The sequence below is a fragment of the Dermatophagoides farinae genome, chromosome 2, assembly GCF_024713945.1.
Source record: "Dermatophagoides farinae isolate YC_2012a chromosome 2, ASM2471394v1, whole genome shotgun sequence".
In the NCBI taxonomy this organism is placed as follows: Eukaryota; Metazoa; Arthropoda; class Arachnida; order Sarcoptiformes; family Pyroglyphidae; genus Dermatophagoides; species Dermatophagoides farinae.
This window is the reverse complement of record NC_134678.1, coordinates 5,245,219-5,267,723: the sequence shown is the minus strand read 5'-3', so window position 1 is coordinate 5,267,723 and position 22,505 is coordinate 5,245,219. Positions and strand designations below refer to the sequence as shown.

At 31.3% G+C, this 22,505-nt stretch overlaps 6 protein-coding genes and 1 long non-coding RNA gene across 9 annotated transcripts; 1 reads left to right on the top strand and 6 right to left on the bottom strand.

Annotated features, from left to right (window-relative positions):
- Positions 1–2,647: 2,647 nt before the first annotated feature.
- On the bottom strand, positions 2,648–5,132 carry LOC124489775 (uncharacterized). The gene is made up of 5 exons (XM_047052167.2): positions 4,991–5,132; positions 4,827–4,934; positions 4,706–4,770; positions 2,971–4,645; positions 2,648–2,901 (listed from the first exon to the last, which is right to left on the bottom strand). The coding sequence occupies exons 1-5, from the start codon at positions 4,993–4,995 to the stop codon at positions 2,844–2,846; spliced, it is 1,911 nt and encodes a 636-aa protein (XP_046908123.2). The 5' UTR covers positions 4,996–5,132; the 3' UTR covers positions 2,648–2,843.
- Positions 5,133–5,173: 41 nt separating this feature from the next.
- On the bottom strand, positions 5,174–6,065 carry mRpL12 (mitochondrial ribosomal protein L12). Its single transcript, XM_047052200.2, has 3 exons — positions 5,928–6,065; positions 5,490–5,877; positions 5,174–5,394 (listed from the first exon to the last, which is right to left on the bottom strand). Exons 1-3 carry the CDS (start codon positions 5,987–5,989, stop codon positions 5,278–5,280), a joined length of 567 nt encoding a protein of 188 aa, XP_046908156.1. The 5' UTR covers positions 5,990–6,065; the 3' UTR covers positions 5,174–5,277.
- Positions 6,066–6,231: 166 nt separating this feature from the next.
- LOC124500616 (ubiquitin carboxyl-terminal hydrolase 43-like) lies at positions 6,232–11,885 on the bottom strand. Of its 3 annotated transcripts, XM_075728559.1 has the most exons (6): positions 11,177–11,755; positions 9,370–10,640; positions 7,670–9,315; positions 7,429–7,606; positions 7,125–7,364; positions 6,232–7,067 (listed from the first exon to the last, which is right to left on the bottom strand). In XM_075728559.1, exons 2-6 carry the CDS (start codon positions 10,115–10,117, stop codon positions 6,460–6,462), a joined length of 3,420 nt encoding a protein of 1,139 aa, XP_075584674.1. In that variant the 5' UTR covers positions 10,118–10,640; positions 11,177–11,755; the 3' UTR covers positions 6,232–6,459. The 3 variants fall into 3 exon arrangements, with proteins under 3 accessions (XP_075584674.1, XP_046920670.2, XP_075584673.1); XM_047064714.2 differs by having other exon boundaries at positions 7,670–10,640; positions 11,177–11,885; XM_075728558.1 differs by lacking the exon at positions 11,177–11,755 and having other exon boundaries at positions 7,670–10,727.
- A 98-nt stretch (positions 11,886–11,983) lies between these two features.
- Positions 11,984–13,343, bottom strand: sicily (NADH dehydrogenase (ubiquinone) complex I, assembly factor 6 homolog sicily). The gene is made up of 3 exons (XM_047052189.2): positions 13,068–13,343; positions 12,729–12,993; positions 11,984–12,664 (listed from the first exon to the last, which is right to left on the bottom strand). The coding sequence occupies exons 1-3, from the start codon at positions 13,238–13,240 to the stop codon at positions 12,026–12,028; spliced, it is 1,077 nt and encodes a 358-aa protein (XP_046908145.1). The 5' UTR covers positions 13,241–13,343; the 3' UTR covers positions 11,984–12,025.
- Positions 13,344–13,413: 70 nt separating this feature from the next.
- On the top strand, positions 13,414–14,156 carry LOC124489872 (uncharacterized). The gene is made up of 4 exons (XR_006958817.2): positions 13,414–13,533; positions 13,617–13,756; positions 13,811–13,924; positions 13,979–14,156. It is a non-coding gene; the product is annotated as an uncharacterized LOC124489872 (long non-coding RNA).
- A 1,545-nt stretch (positions 14,157–15,701) lies between these two features.
- LOC124489879 (pro-neuregulin-1, membrane-bound isoform-like) lies at positions 15,702–18,641 on the bottom strand. The gene is given in 4 exon segments (XM_075735862.1): positions 15,702–15,880; positions 16,222–16,518; positions 16,580–17,657; positions 17,722–18,641. Coding segments are annotated over 3 exon segments (609 nt in total). The 5' UTR covers positions 16,758–17,657; positions 17,722–18,641; the 3' UTR covers positions 15,702–15,746.
- LOC124494783 (junctional adhesion molecule A) lies at positions 16,770–17,785 on the bottom strand. The gene is made up of 3 exons (XM_075728550.1): positions 17,722–17,785; positions 17,376–17,657; positions 16,770–17,101 (listed from the first exon to the last, which is right to left on the bottom strand). Exons 1-3 carry the CDS (start codon positions 17,783–17,785, stop codon positions 16,770–16,772), a joined length of 678 nt encoding a protein of 225 aa, XP_075584665.1.
- Positions 18,642–22,505: the final 3,864 nt, after the last annotated feature.

Genomic DNA, 22,505 nt, shown 5'->3' with positions numbered 1-22,505 from the left:
ATTTTTTTTTCAAATTAACATTCTTTATCTTCTTTTTTTTATAAAAAAAAAGAAGTTTTGAATGACATTTCCAAACTAGGTGAACACCTTATCAATCTACTATAATGATATAGTGCATGATGATGATGATGATGATCGAAATTATATATTACACATATTGAATGATTTGTTTTTACCATTCAATCATTCAAATTCATATAGATACGAATCGAATGATATATTTCAAGGTTGATTGATTCTATTCCATTTTATATATACAATATAATTCCTATCCATGTTGTGTTGTTTTTTCTCTTGACACTTTTTTTTCTCATTTCAAAAAAAGTCCTCATCATCATCATCATTATCATCTAATTTTAGTCATACACAAAGAATAATAATAATTCATTCAAATGACATTCATAATTAATCAACAACCTACAACAATAAACGAAATGGCAAATGAAGAAAAAATGGATCATATTTAAAAAAAAGTGTGAGAAAGTGCACACATGTCTTGTAATAATAAATTTTATTACATTCATCAAACACTTTCATGAATGAATGAATCTATAGAATGATTTTGTTTTTTTTTTGTGTGTGTGTGCATGATGATGATTTCTAAAAATGGACAAACATTAAATTTTTTTTTTTGGCCATCATAAATATTGGCTGTACGAATGGATGATTACTGATAATCATTGATTAGACAGTACTTTTTCATGTTTTAATTTCATTCATCATTTCCGAGTAAATAAATTAATGAATAAAGTAAATAATCAATGACCATTTTTGTTATGTCAATAAATTCGAATCATCAATTATCTTTGATTTTCACCTTTTTTTTATTATTTATTTCACCACATTTCAACCATATTACCACCTGTTGAATTCTTTTTATTTTTATTTATTTTGTTCTTGTTTTGGCTATATAAATCTAGTTCAATGTTTCTATATTCAGTTGTTTAAATAGTACGAAAAAAAATCATTTATTTTATCCATTTTCCAGATATTCGAATCGAATCTAATGAATGAACAAACACGATCCATTTATATACCATTTTATTATTATTATTATTACGTATCACTATCGATGTTGATGGCTATTATTGTTGTATAAAATGCGGGATATATGAAATGCCATTGTTTGATTAACCTATTTTTTTTCTTCTTTGTTCCTATCATTTATTACTCTTTTTTTTCTCTCTATCTGTATCTGTAATGTGTTTTGAATCATTCATTTATTCATTCATTCCTACTTCTAGTACGATTCATTCTAATTAAAGAAATTCGAATAAAAGTTTCAATGTCATGGATAGATTTGTGTTTATTTGAAAGGGATGGTGAAAACAATTCCATTTTAATAGCATATGAATAAATCACAGTCTCTATTTTTATTCATTGAAAAAAAAAGAATTATAAAATCAGACACAAATAACAATCGATTTCCTTATCTTATCAATATGGTCAATTTTTTTTCTATCACCATCATCATCATTGTTGTTTATTGTTATTCTGTTACTAAACTGTTTGAAAAAAAAATTCGAATTACATAATGATTAATACGATACGTATATGTCAACCAAAATATAATATTAATGTTGATGATATTGAACTTTATTGACCTTAAAGAAAACAAACATCGAAGATTATTACAATGTTAGCTGATACGAAAAAAAATGATTTTACAGGAACTTTTTGAAGAAATTTATGATAATAATAATTTGAATTTCCTATCAAAATAAATTGATCATCATCAACTAACTTGAACAGTTTTTTTCGACTTGAATACATTCACATTTCTAGCAAAAAACAAATGATTCTTCTTCTTTTTTTTTTGATCGGCTATGAATTAATGTTCATTTTCCCATGAATCGCATGATTGAAAATAATTTCATAGTTTAATAGAAGTGGAGAAAAAAAATACTTGGTCACGAAAAATAATTCAAACACCAATGCAGTTATGAAGATAACTTCATTGATAAATTCAGTAAATCTTTGGTCAAGATATTTATTTTTTTTTATTTTGCATCATTTATTTGGTCAACAAATGAACGATAATTTTCAGATCCAATCAGATAAAAGCATTTAAGATTCAGTTGTTGCTCTTTTTTTTAACTTTATCCATGCACAGAACAACCCTTTCAGTATATTTTTTTTTCTTTCACTTTGTACAAATTGTGAACCAATCTATGATAACCTTGTTTATAAACATATTGTTCATATTATTCTTAAAATGTGATTATTTCTAGGTCAAAGTTAATATCATAGTCTCGAATATATAGCTATTTCATATGATTGTTTATCTGTGCCTAACAAATAAAAACAGAGATTTATTGTGGTTCATGAGTGTAGGTGCCCCTCAAAAAAAAAAAAAAAAAAATTTAGGGTGATGTGATGATGATAATGTGGATTGTATTGTTCGAAATCCATCGGGCAATTCATTTATCAATCCATCATCATCAAACCATCATTATTATTATTAGGATGTTGCTGTGTTGTTGTATTGGCCATCAAATCAACACAGGTTGATTGTTGTACTTTTTGTATATACAATAGACAAGTGATTCTCATCTTTTGAATTTGTTGAAAATTTTTAATCAACCAATGAACCTGGATTCCATAGTGTGAGTAAGTTATTTTTTATGAAAATTAAACAAACTTAATGTTAAAGGAAAAAATTTATTATTTTGACGACGAAAAAAAAAATAAATAAATAAATGACATATCGCGTGAATGAATTAATTTGATCATTTTTTTTACTAAGTAATTAAAATTAAATTTTGATGAGATGTTGAGACAAAATAAATTCATCAAAAATCAAACAAAAAAAATTAATCAATCAAATTGTCATCGTTTGTTGATCATTTCGATTCAATCACCCAGGCAATATTCAATCCGGATGGACCAAGATTAATTCGACTATAGTAATGGAAAAATATTATTTGACAAAAAATAAAATTATTTTGATATAAAAAAAAATTTTCTTACCCTAATAGGCCAAAATTTTTCACTTTTATGTGATGAATAAATATTAATAAAGCATAGAATAAATTATTTCGGCCAGGTGGAATCTCAAAATGTTCGCCTTTTAACATTAATGAATAATGTGGTGGATAAATTTTTTCTTGTTGTATGTATGTATCAGATTTTATGGATTTCATTGGTGAAGAATTTGTACCCGGGCTTCCTGCCGATGTAGCAGCTCTAAAATGTTGACTTGAAAATGGTTTTCCTTCTGGTAATGCCGGATTGAAAAGTAAACGTGAATCCATATAGGTACAAAATACATGAAGAATTAATTCAGCATCGGTTAACAATGAATCCTGTTTCCATGGTCGATAATTATAACTTCCGCCACCATCCCAAAGAAATTCGATCATACAACCACCTTTAGCTAAATCCTTTAAACGACGTACTAGATATTCTTGTACTGGTATAGTATTCTCAAGATTGCGAACATTGGAAATATCTAAGAATGGACAAACTTGTTCCAAGGTAGGAAATTCTGTTCGACGATTTTCGGCTAATTGTTTTAAATTTTTTAGAGGAGTTTCGCCAATCATTGAATCGATATAACCTTTTTCGACAATCAATTTGTTTATAGATTCAATCTCTCGACAAAGTCGAACTAAAATGGTCTGTGAAATCCATTTTCGAATGTTTTCAACCATTTGATTGAGAAGAGAATCGTCAACATCTAATTTTGATAGAATTTTTTCTAGTGTTCGTGTACTCGAATTCAATGATTCTGATTTTTCAAGACTACTTCCACTTGGTGGTGAATGAGTTTTGATAGACGATTTGTACGAAGGAGGTGTTAGTGCTCTGGAAGGTGAATTATGAGCCCAGAATATAGAAGAATCGTTGAATAGATTGCTGGACGATGAATTGTTAAATGAAACATGTTTAGTCGGTGTCATTGAATTATTATGAAATGAGAGATCACTATTTTTTGAAGTTTGTAAAAATTGTTGTCCTATAGTGTAATGATTTGCATTTTGACCATGAGATAATGTTGAATTCATTTCATTCATTGTTTGTAAAACTGGATTAACATTTGCGTAACGTTTTTGCGCTTGAAGCAATTCTTCCAATTCTTCTTGACGTTGTTCGTGTTTCTGTAAATATCGATCTAAATCGGCTTTCGATGTAATAACCGATGAAGAACATGTGGGCGATAAACTTTTATCAAACGAATCATTAAGAAATGATCTTGATCTTCGAAATCGTATGCCATCGATTTGTTTTTGTGAAAGTGAATTATTCAGACTTGCATCAGATCGTTTTGAGTATGGTGAATCGGCAATAGTTCCTGGATTAAAAGACCAAGAAGTTGGTTTAATATCATACAGTGAATTACTATCATGGAATCGTGTAGACAACGCTGTCGAATCCAAAGACGAATGTCCGTGATTAGAAAGATTTTCATAACTTATTTCGAATTTTGGTGTAAGAGAAATTTTATGTTTGCTTTTAAATTCTTGACAACTATCATTCGTAGTTGTCACATCTTTTAATTTAAAACCACATTCGTTTTCATCAATTCCAAACAAACGAAATTCTTCTGGTGTCATTTGGATGGGTTGCAAAAATCTTTTAAACCAGACGAAAAGATATGTGTTGTAGATGAAATTGATGAGAAACAAAAACATGAAGAGAATTTCTAACGGAGAATAAATGATTGATACAAATATGAAATTTACAACAATTTATAACAATTTACCGAAAAATGTCATCATATTTTTGATGAACGTTAACGATGAGATCGATGTAAACACTGAACATTTGCTACGTGAATGGATGAAATTAATTAGAGCTGATTAATTGTCTTGAAATTCACTTACAATTCTATTAGACATAATATCAGAAACGAAAGATTTATCCCGGCCCAGAATGGTGCATTTCGTGCTGTTGAGACAAATTGTCTCTGTTTTAATATTTCTGCAGAATTTCTTTAAAGAAAAAATGAAATTATTCTGGTAAATTATGATGGAAAATGGCAACTTACATCATTTTCGGGTAATTGACTTTTTAAATTGAATCTATCTAATATTTCAGATGAAAGCATGAATTTCATCAACTCGCGCTATTCTGATCAGATGGTATGTATTCGTGCATAGCTTCATATACAATGTGTCATTTGGAACAATTTCGCAGCTTGAAAGTTCAACCGAAAATAAACAAATTGATCAATTTCTTTTAATGATTTCTTTTATTACTTGAATCGAAAATTTTTATACAAAATTTTTATTAAAATAAATGAAAAACTAAATAAAAGGACTATGCAAAAATAAATCAATCAATCGAACAAGTGGCTCCAACAGCTTCCAATGTAGTTTTCAATTTTTCTGCTTCTTCTTTTGATAGATTATTCTTGACTACTTGTGGAACAGACTCGACAAATTTTTTTGCCTGAAAAAGAGATGATTATGGATGATAAGAGATGATTATGGATGATAAAAGTGATTGAGTGGTTTAAAAGGAAAGCAACATTCACAAAAATTTACCTGTACTAAATTGAGACCTTCGACCAGATTTTTCACCTCTTTGATCAATGCAACTTTTTTGCCTTCATCAAATTTTGTTATCTTCAGATTGAATGAAGTTTGTACAGTTTTCGAAGCCGTATCAGTTTCTTCATCAGCCTTATCTCCGGGCATTCCTGCCATCATCGCTCCGGCAGCAAAAGACATCATCGGAGCATCAGGAATTTTGAGCACTTCTTTTAACGCAACATTCAATTCGGCCACTTCTAACAATGTAAGCTTACCAATTTCATCGACAATGGCTTTGATTTTAGGACTTGTCTCAGTAGGTGACAATATCTGATTACCATCAACAACCGATTGAGAAGCGGCTTGTGCCGAACACAAAGATCGACCAACATGCATTGTTCTATTAATGACTAAAGTGAAACAATGAATACAATTGAAAACAATTTATACCTGTTAGAGATGAATTGACGGTTCAATCGAGATGTAATTGATAAAATTTTCATGGTGAACATGTTTTTATCCAAATGAAAATGTTATGAAAAATCACAAATCTGTGTAAAGATATCAGAAAAACGAAATCTGGAGATCACATGTACATAGCAGTATCGATACAATCGATAAATTTTTCCTAGTAAAATCAAGTCAGAAAAATACATTTTTTACGAAATTTTAATCGATAAACTTCTATGAAATTGGAAAAAAACAAATAGCTGCATAAATCTTAAAAAGAGAAAAAAATACAAATAGAATATGATTAGGCTTTGTTTGTATATAATTGCACAAAAGTGAATATCAATAATAAAAATTGATTAAAAAGTTGATTAGGAATGTATGTTGCAAATTGTTCCATAATTAGTCTTTTCCATTGAATAATAAATGAACCTCGTTTAAAATATTCGTGTAGAATAAGGCGAAAAAACAATAAAAATTTAATTGCCATCAATCAAAGGGAAGAGGGCTCGAGAATCCCAAGTTTTTTCGACTAGTATGCATATTTTGACTTGTTTCTTGAAAAAGTGTTGAATGCTTGATGTTGATTCAATTGCTGATGGCTATGATGATGATGTTGATTTAATTGACCAATTTGATTATGGTGATGATGATGATTATCGTCATCATTGGAATAATTGTAATAACCATTCATATTGTAATTATTGTCTGATTTATATTTCTTTGAATTTTCATTAAACATTTTTTGTTGTTGATATTGAGCACTTGAATACTGATAATGTCCGGATTGATGATGTTTATTTGATGAATCAACAAGATTATTACTATTATGATGATTAACAGTTACCATTATATGATTATTCATTCGTGATTTTTGGCTCGGTAATGTTAATGATTTGTTTGAATATGACAACGAATTGGAAGAATGTTGTTGACAGCCATTCTGAAAATTATAATCAAATATTGGCATTCGAAATGCCCAATGTGGACATTTTCCCGTCATCATAGAATAGCTCGATGATACGGATGATTTTTGATAGAATAAAATATAAGCATCTTGTTTGACCTCGAATTTTTCCACTGTTACTTTTGTATCATCGAATAGATACCAACAATTGTTGATTGAATTTTTACAATAGGCTAAAAATATAAAAATAATTCATTTAAAAAATTTTTTTCTCAATTTTCAATCTTTACCTTTATAATGTCCTGATTGCATGTTACCTTGATGACAGGAAACGGCGAACAAATCATAAGTAGTTTCATCCAATCTATCAGTACCCTTACATTTATAGGTGAGCTTATTCGATGAAGATGTTGATGATGATGACCTCCTATTATCATTATTTAATGATGAAAACGATGGCGAATGATTATAACCATTCATATCTCCATTGAAATTTTCATTGTATTTTTCCTGTACATATTTCAATAGATCTAATGAGATGGTATTTTTTTCAATCGATTAATGATTGTTCAAATGTAAAAACTTTAATCTTACCAAGACCATTTTCTGGATAATCGACCATCGTATTTACTTTAAGACGATTCATATTATTTGTATAACGGAATCGTTTCAAATGTAAAATTAAAATATCTGGAAGACTCCAAACGTTCAATTTTCTAAGACACGATTGTGATGAACATGATGAGCATTGCCACGAATTTTCACTTGTCAACTATAATTTAAAGAATGATAATTATTTTTGCTTAAAAAATTTATCTCTCAAAATATATCTTACATTCTCATCACGAAAATATAGATCCAGGCAATCTTGCAATGTTGTTCGATTATTAATTTTTGAATGTTCTTGAGCCTTTTTAACCGATTCATCTTCATAAATTCTACATTGAGCTGCTATCACATCGAAAAGTTCATCACAAATAAGGATGTTTTGTCGCAAATCTAAATCCCACTCAACGATTAATTTTAAATGATATGGTCCTCGGTATTGATTCTCAGTCATTGATAAAGCGTTTTCGACCATTTTTACAAACAAGGGATGATCAACATTCGATTCTAAACATTCTTCTTCTCGTGAACCGTTGACAACTCGTAATCGTAATGTTATAAAATTTGATAATTTGTGTAAATCCACATTTTCAAAATTTATGATGTATTTGGACATGGTTGACAAAATATTTTCTTGTAACTTTCGAAAACCAATTACACGTGAAACTAAGGTTGAAAATATCGGGCCAAAAATCGGTCCTTTTTCTTCGATACGGTTCAACCACACAATCGTTAACAAACCATCATTATCCTGGTGTGACAATTCAGGCGTTTCCAGTGCATATATTGTTTCAGAATCTTTGAAAATCTCTTGACACATTTTGTAATCATTGGCAAATTCGACCAATCCATGTTGAGCACTCGGCTCCTGAAGTAACAGCAATCGACGTTCAGGAATCTTAATCATACGGCTAATTTTATCTCTAAGATTGCGTAGAATTATTGCCGCTTCAATCGAAATTCCATATTTGACGATGGAATGATCAAGGAATGTAACATTGATAAAAATAGTGAACCGAAATATAACAGACAAAGATATCGACGTATATGGATCAAAAGTCTTGGAGCGATGACCACACGTTGGACATTCAATTGTGGAACGAAGTTGACCTTGGAATAAATCCGAAATAATACTGCTTGAATCGTTTGTTTGACATCGTGCTAAAAATTCCTTGGCCGCCTTTTCCTCATTTTTATCTTGAGAAACATTTTTATAATGATGATGACTAGGCGTACCTTTCAACATTGACACTATACCATTTTTAATTGATTTATATGATGAATTAGATATTGACAATTCTTCATGACATGTATTCAATAACCATAATAGAAATTCTTGAGCATCATGTTGATCATGGCCTTGATATTGTTTGTTATATTTACCACAGATGTGTTTAAATTTGAATGAAATATCACTAGAATATTTATGAGTCCAAAGGCTTTTGATGAGAAAAACTAAATATTCAATAACTTCGCCACCAGTCGCTGAACGATTTTGGACGAGATCTTCACAATAATAATTCATACAAAAATATTCTGCTAAAGGAGCAGTATTTGAGAGACATTGAATGATCGAATTTAGATAACAGGTATTTCCATGGTTTTGTATACCGCAAACACCTGGTATATATTCTATTCCAGATGTAATTGATGAATGACGATTTAAGCCAGTTTGATCATTATTATGGTCATCATGGTGTTGGTCACCATCGAATCCATTTTCATTGAAAGTCAGATCACCTGGGCTAATGATATTAGTATTGATAATCTCATTTGTTTGAATTTGAAGATTAGCATTTGAATTATCAACTTGATCAATCGAAGTTTCTATCGATGATTCTTTTCTGCATTCATTTAAAATTGTTGAAGATGTATCTGTGAATTGTAATTGTGAAGGTGAAGGGGTTTTACTCATGCTAGGAATATTACCATTCGGAATGTTTTTTCGCAATTGTTTTGATGGCGATTTGGATAAACGTTGAGCATGATAATCATTATGGGTTGAAGGCGGTGGTTCTGAACGACGGCTAGGTGATGAAAGCTCAGAAATGTTATCTATCGAACCGGAAAGGGTTTTCTTTCTCCTATCCATATGATGATGTTTCTTGTTTTCTGGAAACGATTTTGATTTCCTAGGATTATTCAAGGAAGATGAACGTTTGATTTTCGAATTCTGATTTGTTGAAGATTGTTTACGCTTATATAAGAAACGAAAAGTTCGAATTATTCGTATGAAAAAATTTGAATTATCAGTGGATGCTGTATCATCTTCAGCCAAATTCGTTGATTTCGATTCGCTATTCTGCCGATTTTTTGAGGAACGTTTCATGAATGGTAATGAACTATGAGAACGTTTTCCTCGTAGATTATTAAGCTTAGAAGACAATTTTTCTTCAGTTTGATCATAATTGTTCTTCTTGGTACTTTTTCTCCTAAAACTTAATATTCTAATTAATCGTGTAAAATTGGAAGTAGATGTTGATTGTTGATTATTTGAATTCGATGCGGTTCCATTGTCCGTTTCATTATTGCCGTTCCGAATTTTGTTAGAATTTCGTTTCAAACTCTCAAGTCTTCTTTTTATAGGAAGCTTTTCTTCGGTCAGCGGACTAGTTTCGATTGGTTGTTGATCATTGTGATCACGATCGATATCATCAATATTTATTAATTGAGACATTTTTTTTCTTTATCGTTAATCATATTAATGATTACTGTGATAATATTGTTCACAATAAAACGATTACTAGCTGAATTTGATCATCGTCATCAATAATGGCCACTTTAGGCATAAAATTTCAATGTCTTTGTGATTTTGTAAAATGGAAAATTAAAAAGAACACAACAGAAAAAATCATTTAGATGAAAATGCCGAAATCACATCGAGGCCAAATAAAATGGATTGTAATGTATCTTGAATATGATGGATATTGCTGTTGTTTTTTTCGATAATGTTTATGATTTATATTGGCCGTGGAAACAAAATTGATCATCATCAACAAAGGATAACAGCAACCAAACTCGTGGTTATGGTTATTCGATTACAATGTTGAATCCATAGGTTTTCATCATCATCATCATCATTGACAACGCACAATTCCTTATTGAATCTAGGATTTTTTTCTTATACTATTATCATCGGTAACAGCAGCCATACACAAAAAAAATTATTAGATAATGATGGAAAAACATGGTGTAGTTGCCTGGAAACAAAGGAGAGAAAAATAATCAGTGTTTTAATAAGTAAAAAAAATTGAAGAGATAATTAACTAAAACTTTTTAGAATGAATAGAATGGAACACATCATTGCCACCACCACCACCATCATCATCAACAACAGCATCACAATATATTTTGTATAATTGAATCATATATACAACATTCCGATAATTGACATCAATCGAAGTTGGAATGCTGTTTGGACATACCATCATCATCACATGCATTGTTATTTTAGTTATTTTCCATTCTATTTTTTTTCCAATGCAATTTTTTACCAAATATTGTTTTGTTGCTGATTAAATGAGCAATATTAGTATGACAAAATATTGCGATGATGATGAACCACAATAATAATTATAATAATGAAAATAATAAATATTTTATCATTATATTATTGTAATCAAAAAAAAAAGTTATCTTTCTTATCCTCTTGATACTATATAACACAAAGGTAAATATAGTAAATCCGATCATCATCACCACATCTATAGTTCATAAGTCGTAAACTGATACATACCTATTCGATTGTAAATATCGAATGTCAGAAAATAAGATTCAACTCAAAAAAAAATTATTTTTTTTTTTGTAGATCATTGAGATTATAATATTTTGAAGAGGTATAACTTTGAATTTGATGATTAATTTTTGGTCTTTTCTTTCTTTTTCGCTTTCCAAAGAAATGTATAAATTATTTGCACTATAATGTTGATTATCACAATGGCAATTATCGTCAAGAAACAAATAAAGTTGAAATGATCAAAAGAATGAAATTTGATTTTGTTAAATAGATATTGTATCCTTATTCTTAATGAAGATATTTGATACGGATTTGAAATTCAGAGGCCACCGAAATATACATTGTGTGTATGTGTTTAAAGAATATTCTAGTATTAAAAATTAAATTAATTTTATAGTAATAAGGCAATCGTTTTCTGTTTTTATTTGTCAATTCTTATCATCACAAGAAAATGAGGTGTGTGTGTGTGTGTTTGTGACTGTCAATAACGACAATTTATAATGGAAATAAAAGTATTCGAGTAGAAAAAAATCTGTTGTTGATTGATGATCAACACACCGAAAGAGACGCTGAAATAACGAAAAATAAAACAAGATAGATACAACTAATCAAATGAAAATAAAAAAAAAAACAAAATCAGGACATCATATTACACACGTACAAAAATATAAACATATAATATAAACACGCATACAAACACCTGTCAATTGGATATATATCCCGTAAAATGAGAAAAAAAATGCCGATCCATACTATTTGAATGGTCCAAGGATTCAATGTATACAAAATATATTGCATAACACATTATTTTTTGTAAAATTTATTTATTTTTATTTTTAATTCCTAAAATTAAAAAATTTTACATTTCCACCACATTTTCAATGGCAATGAACCTCGACGACGATAAAGCCATGAATCGAATACATTGAATTGTACGCGTTGAAGATCATGAAGATATGCCTGTATGGCCATCATTGGTAGAAAAATTAGTCGATCGGATTTTTGTATTTTCGGTGTTTCATTTCCATTTGAAACGAGTAATTTTTGACCATGTTCTAAATGACCTTTAGCATTTGATGCAATTAAGTATATGGCTTCTCGAAGAGAATCATTATCCTGTTGACATTGAAGAAATGCTTCATGTGAACATTTACTTTTCATCAATATATCATTCGGTATATAACATCGTCTATTTTTTGCATTATGTACAATGCCTCGAAGAATATTGGTCAATCCTTGTGCTTTTCCTAAGTGATTGGCTACATGATCCAAAGCGATACGATACCCTGCATTCTTTTGCCCTTCATTTGATAATTGAATAGATTTTTCATTCAAAAAATAATACAGTGATACAGTCGATGCTTCACAATATTTTTCCAATTCATTTAATGTTTGAAATGGATATTCTCCCAAGTATTTTGGATCTCGTCGAATTTGAATTAGTTTTGAAATCCAATGTTTAGATAATTTTTCACTTCCGGAAAGTACCTAAATAAAAAGAGCGAATAAAATGTTTGTAAAGGTTGTGAAAATAATTCAATCATTCATTTACCTTGAATAGTTCAAATGCAAGAGGAAAATTTCTATATTTCATCAGCGTTTCATTATCCGTAACTTGACTAGTAGAGGAAATTGAATAAATTTCATCGATAACATCTTGCCAAAACTGAAACCGAATTTGAGCTAATTCATTTGTCCGGGTGATATCACGAATTTGCGCCAATTCGACATTGAAAGCACGAAGGGCGAATGCTGTACGACGAATTTCTTCATCAGAAATGAACAAAGTTGCCACGAAATTTTCATAATCAAATTTTCTATCATTGTAATTACAAATACATAATTGCCCCATATGTTTATTTGGTTTTCATAAATCAAATAAAAACTTTACTTTACCACATTTATACAATGAACTTCAGTTGGACTTAAACGTTGATTTGTTGAATTAGTAAAAAAACTATGATTATTAAAAGAATAAATGTTTTTACATGATTTTCCATTGTGATTCAATAACGAAATCTTTGAAATTAAAGATTCTGTTTGATATAAAACATTTTTCATCATTATAGATTTTGTTCAGAATTTAATTTAAGAGATTCACATGAATCAGGATCACGTGAATGACTCGTCAATAAATAACAGTACACAGAATCGAATATCACAGAGAGGAAAGTGAGCAGGGTAAACTGCAAGATTGAGTGCTAAAAAGCCTCCATATTTGCAGTTTACTATCCATGCTCACAGGCTACTCTTCTTATTATGAGGTTACGCTGCTTCGTTGTAATGTAAACTCCATACTTGGAGGTTATTTAGCAGGCTAAACTGCAAAGTTACATATTAACCTCCATCAAAGAATGGTAAACACGCTTTCTTATTGGAGGTTAACCTCCGATTTTGAATTTCATTCAGTTTGTTCGATATTATTCTTCATTTTTTTCAGGCTTTTAGTCAAAACTCTGAAGATGTAAAATTATCATCACGAAATTCAAAGGCATGTTTTGAACTTGGTCTTTTTTGAACGTTTTGATTCAATGATGCTACTTTTCAGGAAAGAGATGAACACAACATTCTGGATGAATGGTAAATGATTGAATTTTCATCAACTCATATTCTAATTACCATTCCTTTTGTTAGACATTAACAAGTGCACGATCGCCTAATGATCAATCAGTCAAAGTCAATCTGGCCATCTCAACTTTTCGTCATCATCATCATTTACGAGAATATGGATAACCAAGTAAAATAAATGTAAATTATTCAATTTTTATCAATTCCGATTCTAATTATCTTTTCCATTCACAGGCATCCATTGGATTATCCAAATTCTCTGGCTTCAAATTATCTCAAAAATTTGACCGTTTCATCAATTTGTGGCTTTTAATTTGAATTTGTATTTGTATTTTTTATTTTATCTTATAATAATTTTTTAATTTCCGGATTTATTCCGAAAATCAATAAAACAATCGTTTAATGAAACAATCAAAAAAAATCGGGATACTATCGATTGTCATGATAGTCACGTGATTTGTTGAAACTAAAAACAATCGAAAAAAATCGGGATACTATCGAATAAATCGTTCACCACCCGATTTTTGCTACATTGTTCATTTCTATGCTTCCAACATTGTTACTTTGGCTGTACAAATTTTCTCTCATTTTTTTCGTAACTATTTTCTATGCTTCTTCTTCAGTCCTCACTTCTGAGAGTGTTTACAGTATTTACAATATTTACAGTAAAACAACGCTTAAAGCGGGGTTACGTTCCAAAAATATTGAGCGTAAAGCGAAACAACAGGGCAAAGTGGGGTTATTTTTGCATAATTTACATAATGCATTTTTACTCTTCATATACAATGTAACAATGTATTGCAATGTAATGTAATTGCACAGCGTTATATCGAAACAGCGCTAATCGGGACAGCGTTAAGCGAAGTATTTCTGTAATGTCGTAAAATATGATTGTTATATACGACCATAATTACGTTCTATATTATGGGGGAGGATAATGGTCTGGGGGAAAATTACCCCATCATTTATAAATTTGCCCCCCCATTTACACACATTAACACATATACACGCATATACACATTCGACGTCGGTTCAAATCCCATCGCGGCCGCCTGGGTTAATATAAAAAATAGTCAGTGTTGGGGGTGGATAGTGGTTTGAGCATAATCACTTATAAATTTGCCTCCCCCTCGCTTATAAAACCTATTTGTTGGGGAGGATAGTGGTTAGGAGCGCAATTGTCAATTGTCCGATCACTTATAAATTTGCCCCCCAATTATTCATATACACATTTACACTTGCGCATAATGTAATTTAAAAAATAGTCAGTGTTGGGGGTGGATAGTGGTTTGCGCAAAATCACTTATAAATTTGCCTCCCCCTCGCTTATAAAACCTATTTGTTGGGGAGGATAGTGATTCGGAGCGCATTGTCCAATCACTTATAAATTTGCCCCCCAATTATTTATATACACATACACACATACTTATATCTAAATATAAAAAAATAGTCAGTGTTTGGGGATGGATAGTGGACAATCACTTATAAATTTGCCTCCCCCTCGCTTATAAAACCTATTTGTTGGGGAGGATAGTGGTATGGACCATAATTGTCCGATCACTTATAAATTTGCCCCCCAATTATTTATATACACATTTACACATTACACATAATTAATTTAAAAAATAGTCAGTGTTGGGGATGGATAGTGGACAATCACTTATAAATTTGCCTCCCCCTCGCTTATAAAACCTATTTGTTGGGGAGGATAGTGGTATGGACCATAATTGTCCGATCACTTATAAATTTGCCCCCCAATTATTTATATACACATTTACACATTACACATAATTAATTTAAAAAATAGTCAGTGTTGGGGATGGATAGTGGACAATCACTTATAAATTTGCCTCCCCCTTGCTTATAAAACCTATTTGTTGGGGAGGATAGTGATTCGGAGCATAATTGCTGATCATTTATAAATTTGCCCCCCAATTATTTATTAAACAAATTAATCTCGAGTATCAAAATATGACTTTATTGATCGAACGAAAAAAACGAATTAATAATTACAACTATCATTTAAATCACACAACACTTCATGTGTTGACTTTTTGGCCACATTACAAGTGAACACTATATCTGATCCTTTTACCGAAGTTAAATGAGCAAATTGTTTCAAAAGTAATGGTGATTCTGTTAGAAAAAAACAGAGGAAATAAATTAATTCAAGTAAAATGAATTCAATTAGTTTTAACTTACCATTTCCGTTAATAATTAACGTGTGGAATATTAACAAAATGATGAATTGAATAGACCATTTTAAAATGATATGACCACTAAACCGACAAAACATTTTGAAAAATGCCTTATGATTATTATGATGAACAGAAAGAGACAGCATTATGTGAAAACAATCAAACAATGGTAAATTTAGATATAAAAAAAATAATGATTTAAAACTGAATCAATAGCGCCGCGTTTTGGCCGAAAACATGATCAAAAACAAACAAACAAACGGAAAAACAATCAACTACCTTTCACTTGAAGCAATGTCCATTGAATATCGATTCCAAACTGATTGCCTACGATACAGGAATAATTTCCAGAATCAGAAGCTTTCAATTTCAAAATGGTTAAAAATGATAGAAAATTATCTGTTTTAATCTGATATGATAATTCCGGATTTCTATGTCTAAGTAATTCTTGTTCATTTTTAAACCATTTGAACGATAGTGGTGTTCAACCACTGATAACCGAAAATGGAATATTCAATACTGATCCTTCAGATTGATTCAATTCTGTTGAAAACAATTTAGAAATTCGAGGTGCATCTGAAGGGAAAACAAGAGATTTACATTAGAAACGTAAAATTAGAAAAAAAAATTCTCCAACCTTTTGAAGCATAAATAACCGTGAATGAAATACAGAAAAACAGCAACAATTTAAACATTGTGAATGTTTTTAAACATTTCACAACACAACACAACAACAACAAAATGATAATCAATTCAAGCAGAAAAAAATGAAGATGACCAGAAAAAATTAATTTTTGGTAAAACAAATTATGCATTAAAAGGGCCACCTATTGGTCAAGCAAATCACGATTATAATAAATAGCAATCAAACCTTGTATGACAAGTTTTGTTGTAATCGAATCAGTACCATGAACATTCCTGGCATTACATGTATAGGTTCCGGTATCATCATTTGAATTAAGACGTTTGAATACAATCGATGACATTGTATCATAAATAACAATTTTATATTCAGTCGAAGATAATTTCTTATGATCATCTTTGTACCATTCAAAAAATATTGATGTCGATCCTGATGAAATGGAACATGGTAATATGTATGATGAATTAATGGAAAGATTAATTTCAGATGCAGGAAATTTATTCAAAATTGGTTTGGCTAAAATTATTATCGAAAATAATTATTCAGAAACATCGAAAACAAAAATTCAAATGAATTACCAGCATCAATTGAATGAAAGTAAAAAGTTGAAAAAATCACCGTTAATAAAATTATTATCTCAGAAACAATGTGTGTTCATACTCTTAAACTTAAGTATACATTTCATGGGTAAAATTATTTTATGCAAAACAAAAAAAAAATATAACCCACAAAATGGTAGAATTAGCGCCATATATTGGCCAATAAAAAACATTGAATAAATTGTTCAAACCTGTAACCGTTAGTTGAATCCAAAGTTTATCGAATCCGAATTTATTGGTAACAACACAGGAATAATTTCCCACATCATTGGAATCGATATTTCTCAATGTAAAAAAAGAGAAAATATCTTTATTTTCAATTGTCGATCGTCCAGTATTGGATAATTCAACACCATTTTTGAACCATTGAAACCGTAATGGTTTACTGCCTTTGGCTACATTACAAGTCAACACAAGATCTGAACCTTTGGTTTGTTCATTTTTTGAATAAAGTTTAACGAGTACTGGAGATTCTAGATTTAAAAAGATAAAATATTGAATTAATTGAAGCAATGAATAATTGACAAACAGACTTACCATCGCTGTGAACAGATGAAATAAAAATGATCAAAGCGAAAAACTTGGAAATAAAATTCAGCATTTTCACAGGCAAATTTCTTGTAACCAAACATTGAATGTGAGTAACACAATCGAAAAAAGTATTTTGGACAGAAAATTCAAAATCAAGTTTTCAATAAGATAATTAGCGCCGCGTTTTGGTGAAAATTATGATGAAAAATTTAGAATTTAATCTAAACCTCAAATTCGATACCACAATTAAATTAAAAGCAAACCTTGTCTTGTTTTTTTGTAATCGAATCACGATTATCTCCTTGATGCCATCGTAATGAAATAGAATTTGACGTGGTTTCCTTTTGCAATTAGAAGTTGTGCAGGTGGTATATCTCCATCAAGTGTACGTTTCAGCACTACTTGTGATTGTGGTCCACTTCCGGCCAAAATTTAAGTTTTAACAAAGATTTCATATTTTGTTCCATGTGATAGATCACGTAGGAAATATTCATAAACCTCGTTTTCAATTTGATTAACTTCTGCACAGAGACACAGAGACGAAAGTCTGCGGTGTACACTGCAAGGTGAAATTTATCATAACATGAGACATATTGGTTAACATTTGTCAGTACCAAATAATCATCATAACTCGATATGGTTGAGAATTTCATGATCATTTCATCAAAAATGAACAAGACGAAACTTGAGAAAAAACGAGCATTTTTGCACAAAGACAGCGAGTACAAAAAGTCAACACATAAAGTGTTGTGTGATTTAAATGATAGTTGTAATTATTAATTCGTTTTTGTCGTTCGATCAATAAAGTCATATTTTGATACTCGAGATTAATTTGTTTAATAAATAATTGGGGGGCAAATTTATAAGTGATCGGACAATTGCACTCCGAATCACTATCCTCCCCAACAAATAGATTTTATAAGCAAGGGGGAGGCCAATTTATAAGTGATTGTCCACTATCCACCCCCAACACTGACTATTTTTTAAATTAATTTATATTGTAATGTAATAATCATTCAAAAATCACGCAATAAAGGAACAAGCTTTATTTCAAAATCACAAATATGTCTTTATTCAACCACATTCAAAAAGCAACTTAATAATTAAACAATACAACACTTCACGTGTTGATTCAATACTCGCCGTCGATGGCGCCACACGCCATTAACCATTACACCCCCTTACGAGGGCGGCCACGCTTTCGAATTTTCGATAGAACGCCCTCGATCTCAGTCGGCGCGATTTGATCCCGATGAACATTTAACAGTTCACCATCGCCATCCTTGACCTGATACGTATTCGGTGACAATTGTTCAGCAACCACAAAAGGACCTTTGTTAACCGGCAATAACTTTTGACAATGTCGGTTCTGAATAGTAGGATGTTTCACCAACACTTTTGTTCCAATCGCAATCGGTTGATCATTTACTTTTTTACGTTCATCGTAATTTCCTTTCATTCGCTCGATATATTTCGATATTTTTAAATTATCGGCCACTCTAGGTTGAACACGCGTAGGAAACATATTATCCACTTCGATTACCGGAGGACGGTTGAACAAAGCTTCAAACGGAGATATTCCAAGCGCAGCATGAATAGTATTTCGATAAACACCTAGAACAGAAGGCAAATGAACATCCCAATCGTTGTGAGAATCAGCCACAACCACACGTAACAAATTCCATATTGTACGATGTACCCGCTCTACCATGCCATTTGACTGGTGGTGATAAGGTGTTGTTCGATGATGTTCAATACCCATACGAGCACAATAATCGATGAACTCTCTACTTTCAAATTGAGACCCACGGTCCGATATCAATATTTTTGGTTTGCCAAACCTATTCCATACTTCCTCGAGCCAATCAATTATTCTTTCGGTTGACGAATCAACAGAAGCTTTAGCTTCAATCCACTTAGATCGATAATCTTGAAGTGTGAATAAATAACGATTGCCCGATTCAGATGTTGATAATGTCATAATATCAATTGCAACTTTTTCAAACGGATTGAGATTCAATATATCAGTTGCACACATAGGTTGTTTTGCAGGTCGAGGATCATTATCTTTTTTAACATTACAGGCACATTTTCGAATCCATTGTTTCACATCATTACGCCATTTTGGCCAGTAAAAACGACAAAATACAATATCTAAACATTTGTGTTGACCAATATGGTTCATTTTATCATGGCACAATTGTAAAATTTCTTTTACACGCGATTGAGGAATGCACAATCTATCACGACCAGCATGACGAAAATACCACAAATGATTGATTTGAATAAATGAATTCGGATCCTTGTTACGAGCCAATAACAATAATTGATCAGATTCTTGCTCAGATGACAATTCGTCGAATTGTATCGCGGAAATTTCAATTCTTGATAATGCATCAGCATCACAATTATCTTTACCTTTCACATGACTGATTTCAAATTCATATTCAGCCAGTTCGATTGCCATTCTTGCCAACTTATTGTTACGATTAACCATGGATTTAATCCATACCAACGGACGATGATCAGTTTCTAATTTGAAACTTTTGCCTTTTAGATATGTTGACCATTTATCGATCGCCGTTTTGAGAGCAGTAGCCTCTTTTTCAATAGTGGCATAACGACTTTGACAATCTGTGAATTTCTTTGAAAAATATTCAACAACGTATCGTATTCCATTGTCATCGACTTGTTGTAACACGCCCGCCATAGCTTTATCACTTGCATCAGTGCGAACAATAAACTCACGGTTTAGATCGGCTATTCTAACTACAGGCTGTGATGACAATAATACTTTTAAATCTTCAAATGTACGTTGATGATTGTTTTTCCACTGAAAACGATTCTTTTGTTTCAACAATTCATACAAATCAAATGATTTTTCAGCATAATTTGGAACCAGTGAACGATACGAATTGACTAAACCAAGAAATGATCTGAGATCTTTTCTACATTTCGGAACCGGAAATTCATGAATACATTTAGTTTTATCAGAGGATGGTTGAATTGATCCACCTTGAATAACAAAACCCAAATATTCAATACGTTGTTTAGCAAATTCACATTTCTTTCTGTTCAACGTTAAATTAGCTGATTTCAAAATTTCAAAAACCTGTTTAAGGTGATTCACGTGTTCGTCCATGTCTTTCGAGAAAACAATAACATCATCAATGTAAATTTTGACGAACGGTAGTTGAAACAATATATTTCCAAGACGAGAAAAAGTTTGTGCAGCGGTTGATAGCCCAAATGGCATAACCAAAAAATGATATAACGTGTTTTCAAAACGAAACGCTGTTTTTTCCTGATCTGATCTGCGAAGCGGTACCTGATAATACCCAGATTTGAAATCCAATTTTGAAAATATTTTCGCTTTATCGAGACCAAACAGAATTTCTTGAACTTTTGGTGTTGGTTGTGCGTCGAATTTCGAGATAGCATTCAGCTTTCTATAATCAATTGCCAACCGTAACGAGCCATCTTTCTTTTTTACCACCAACAATGGACTACAAAACTCGGAATGAGATTTAACAATAATGTTATTTTGCTCCATTTCAACCAACATTCGACGGACTTCATCACGATATGCATATGGCACAGGATAAGGTTTGACATTGATCACCTTATTTGTTTTTAATTCGATAGAATGCTCTACCAAATTTGTACGTCCGATACCTTCGAACACATCCATGTACCGATTGATTAATGAATTCACCACACCCGATTGTTCAGATTCATCACAAACATTTTCATTGTCCGCATCATCATCCACAGTAAGATGTTCGACCGCCAGTGCACAGACTTCTGCATCCGTTAGATCGTGATCATTGACATTGTCGATTTGATCTTCCGAAATCAGATTAACACGACGACGATTGCCCATCCACGTAAAATACATAATATCGTCATAAGTAATCGTAGCTGAAATTTTCTTGATGAAATCGCGACCCAGTGTCGGTTTAGTAACATTTCCAATCAAAACAGTGTGCTCAATAACACAACTATCGATGTTCATTTTAACAATCGATTCACCCTTCACTAACATTTGAGAACCATTGGCAGTATGAAGGACAGATTGACCAAATTTTTCAACAGGCCACGATGATGGAAATACCGATACTTTTGATCCACTATCAATTAAACAATAGACAGTTTTTCGATTGATTTTTGATCTTAAAAATTGTCGCGGAATGATACGATTAGATTCATCACAAATTGATGCAATTTCTTTAGGAGTTGTCTGGTTTGATGCAGTTTTTGATGACGATGATGATGATGATGTCTTATTTGATGATAATTCCGATGAATTATTCTTCTTTGCTGCATTCTTTTTTAACCGACAATCAGCTGCAATATGACCCATTCTGTTGCAATTGTGACAACGTTTCTGTTTGTTACCATTGCCACCACTAAACGAAGGATTCGATGACGATTGTTTCGCTTTTGAAGGCAAATTAATCTCGATCGCTTTAGCCAATGCTTTTATCTCTTCGATAGTTTTTAAATTCGATGAATTTACCAATGCAACAACTAGTCGTTCATCCAACGCTGCATAAAATCGATCACGTGCCAATCTTTCTCGAGATTGTTCAGGCATATCGGCGTACAATTCATTGACGCTCTTGATGATTTTATTGGCCAACTCATCCAATGATTGACCTTGACCACGTTGTAAACGGAAAAATGACCGTACCATTGAATCACGTAACGGTTTACTTGATTCTTTTAAGTTGCTTATCATCACACTAAATGATGTTTTCGATCCGGCCTTCATAGCAGCTATAGCATTA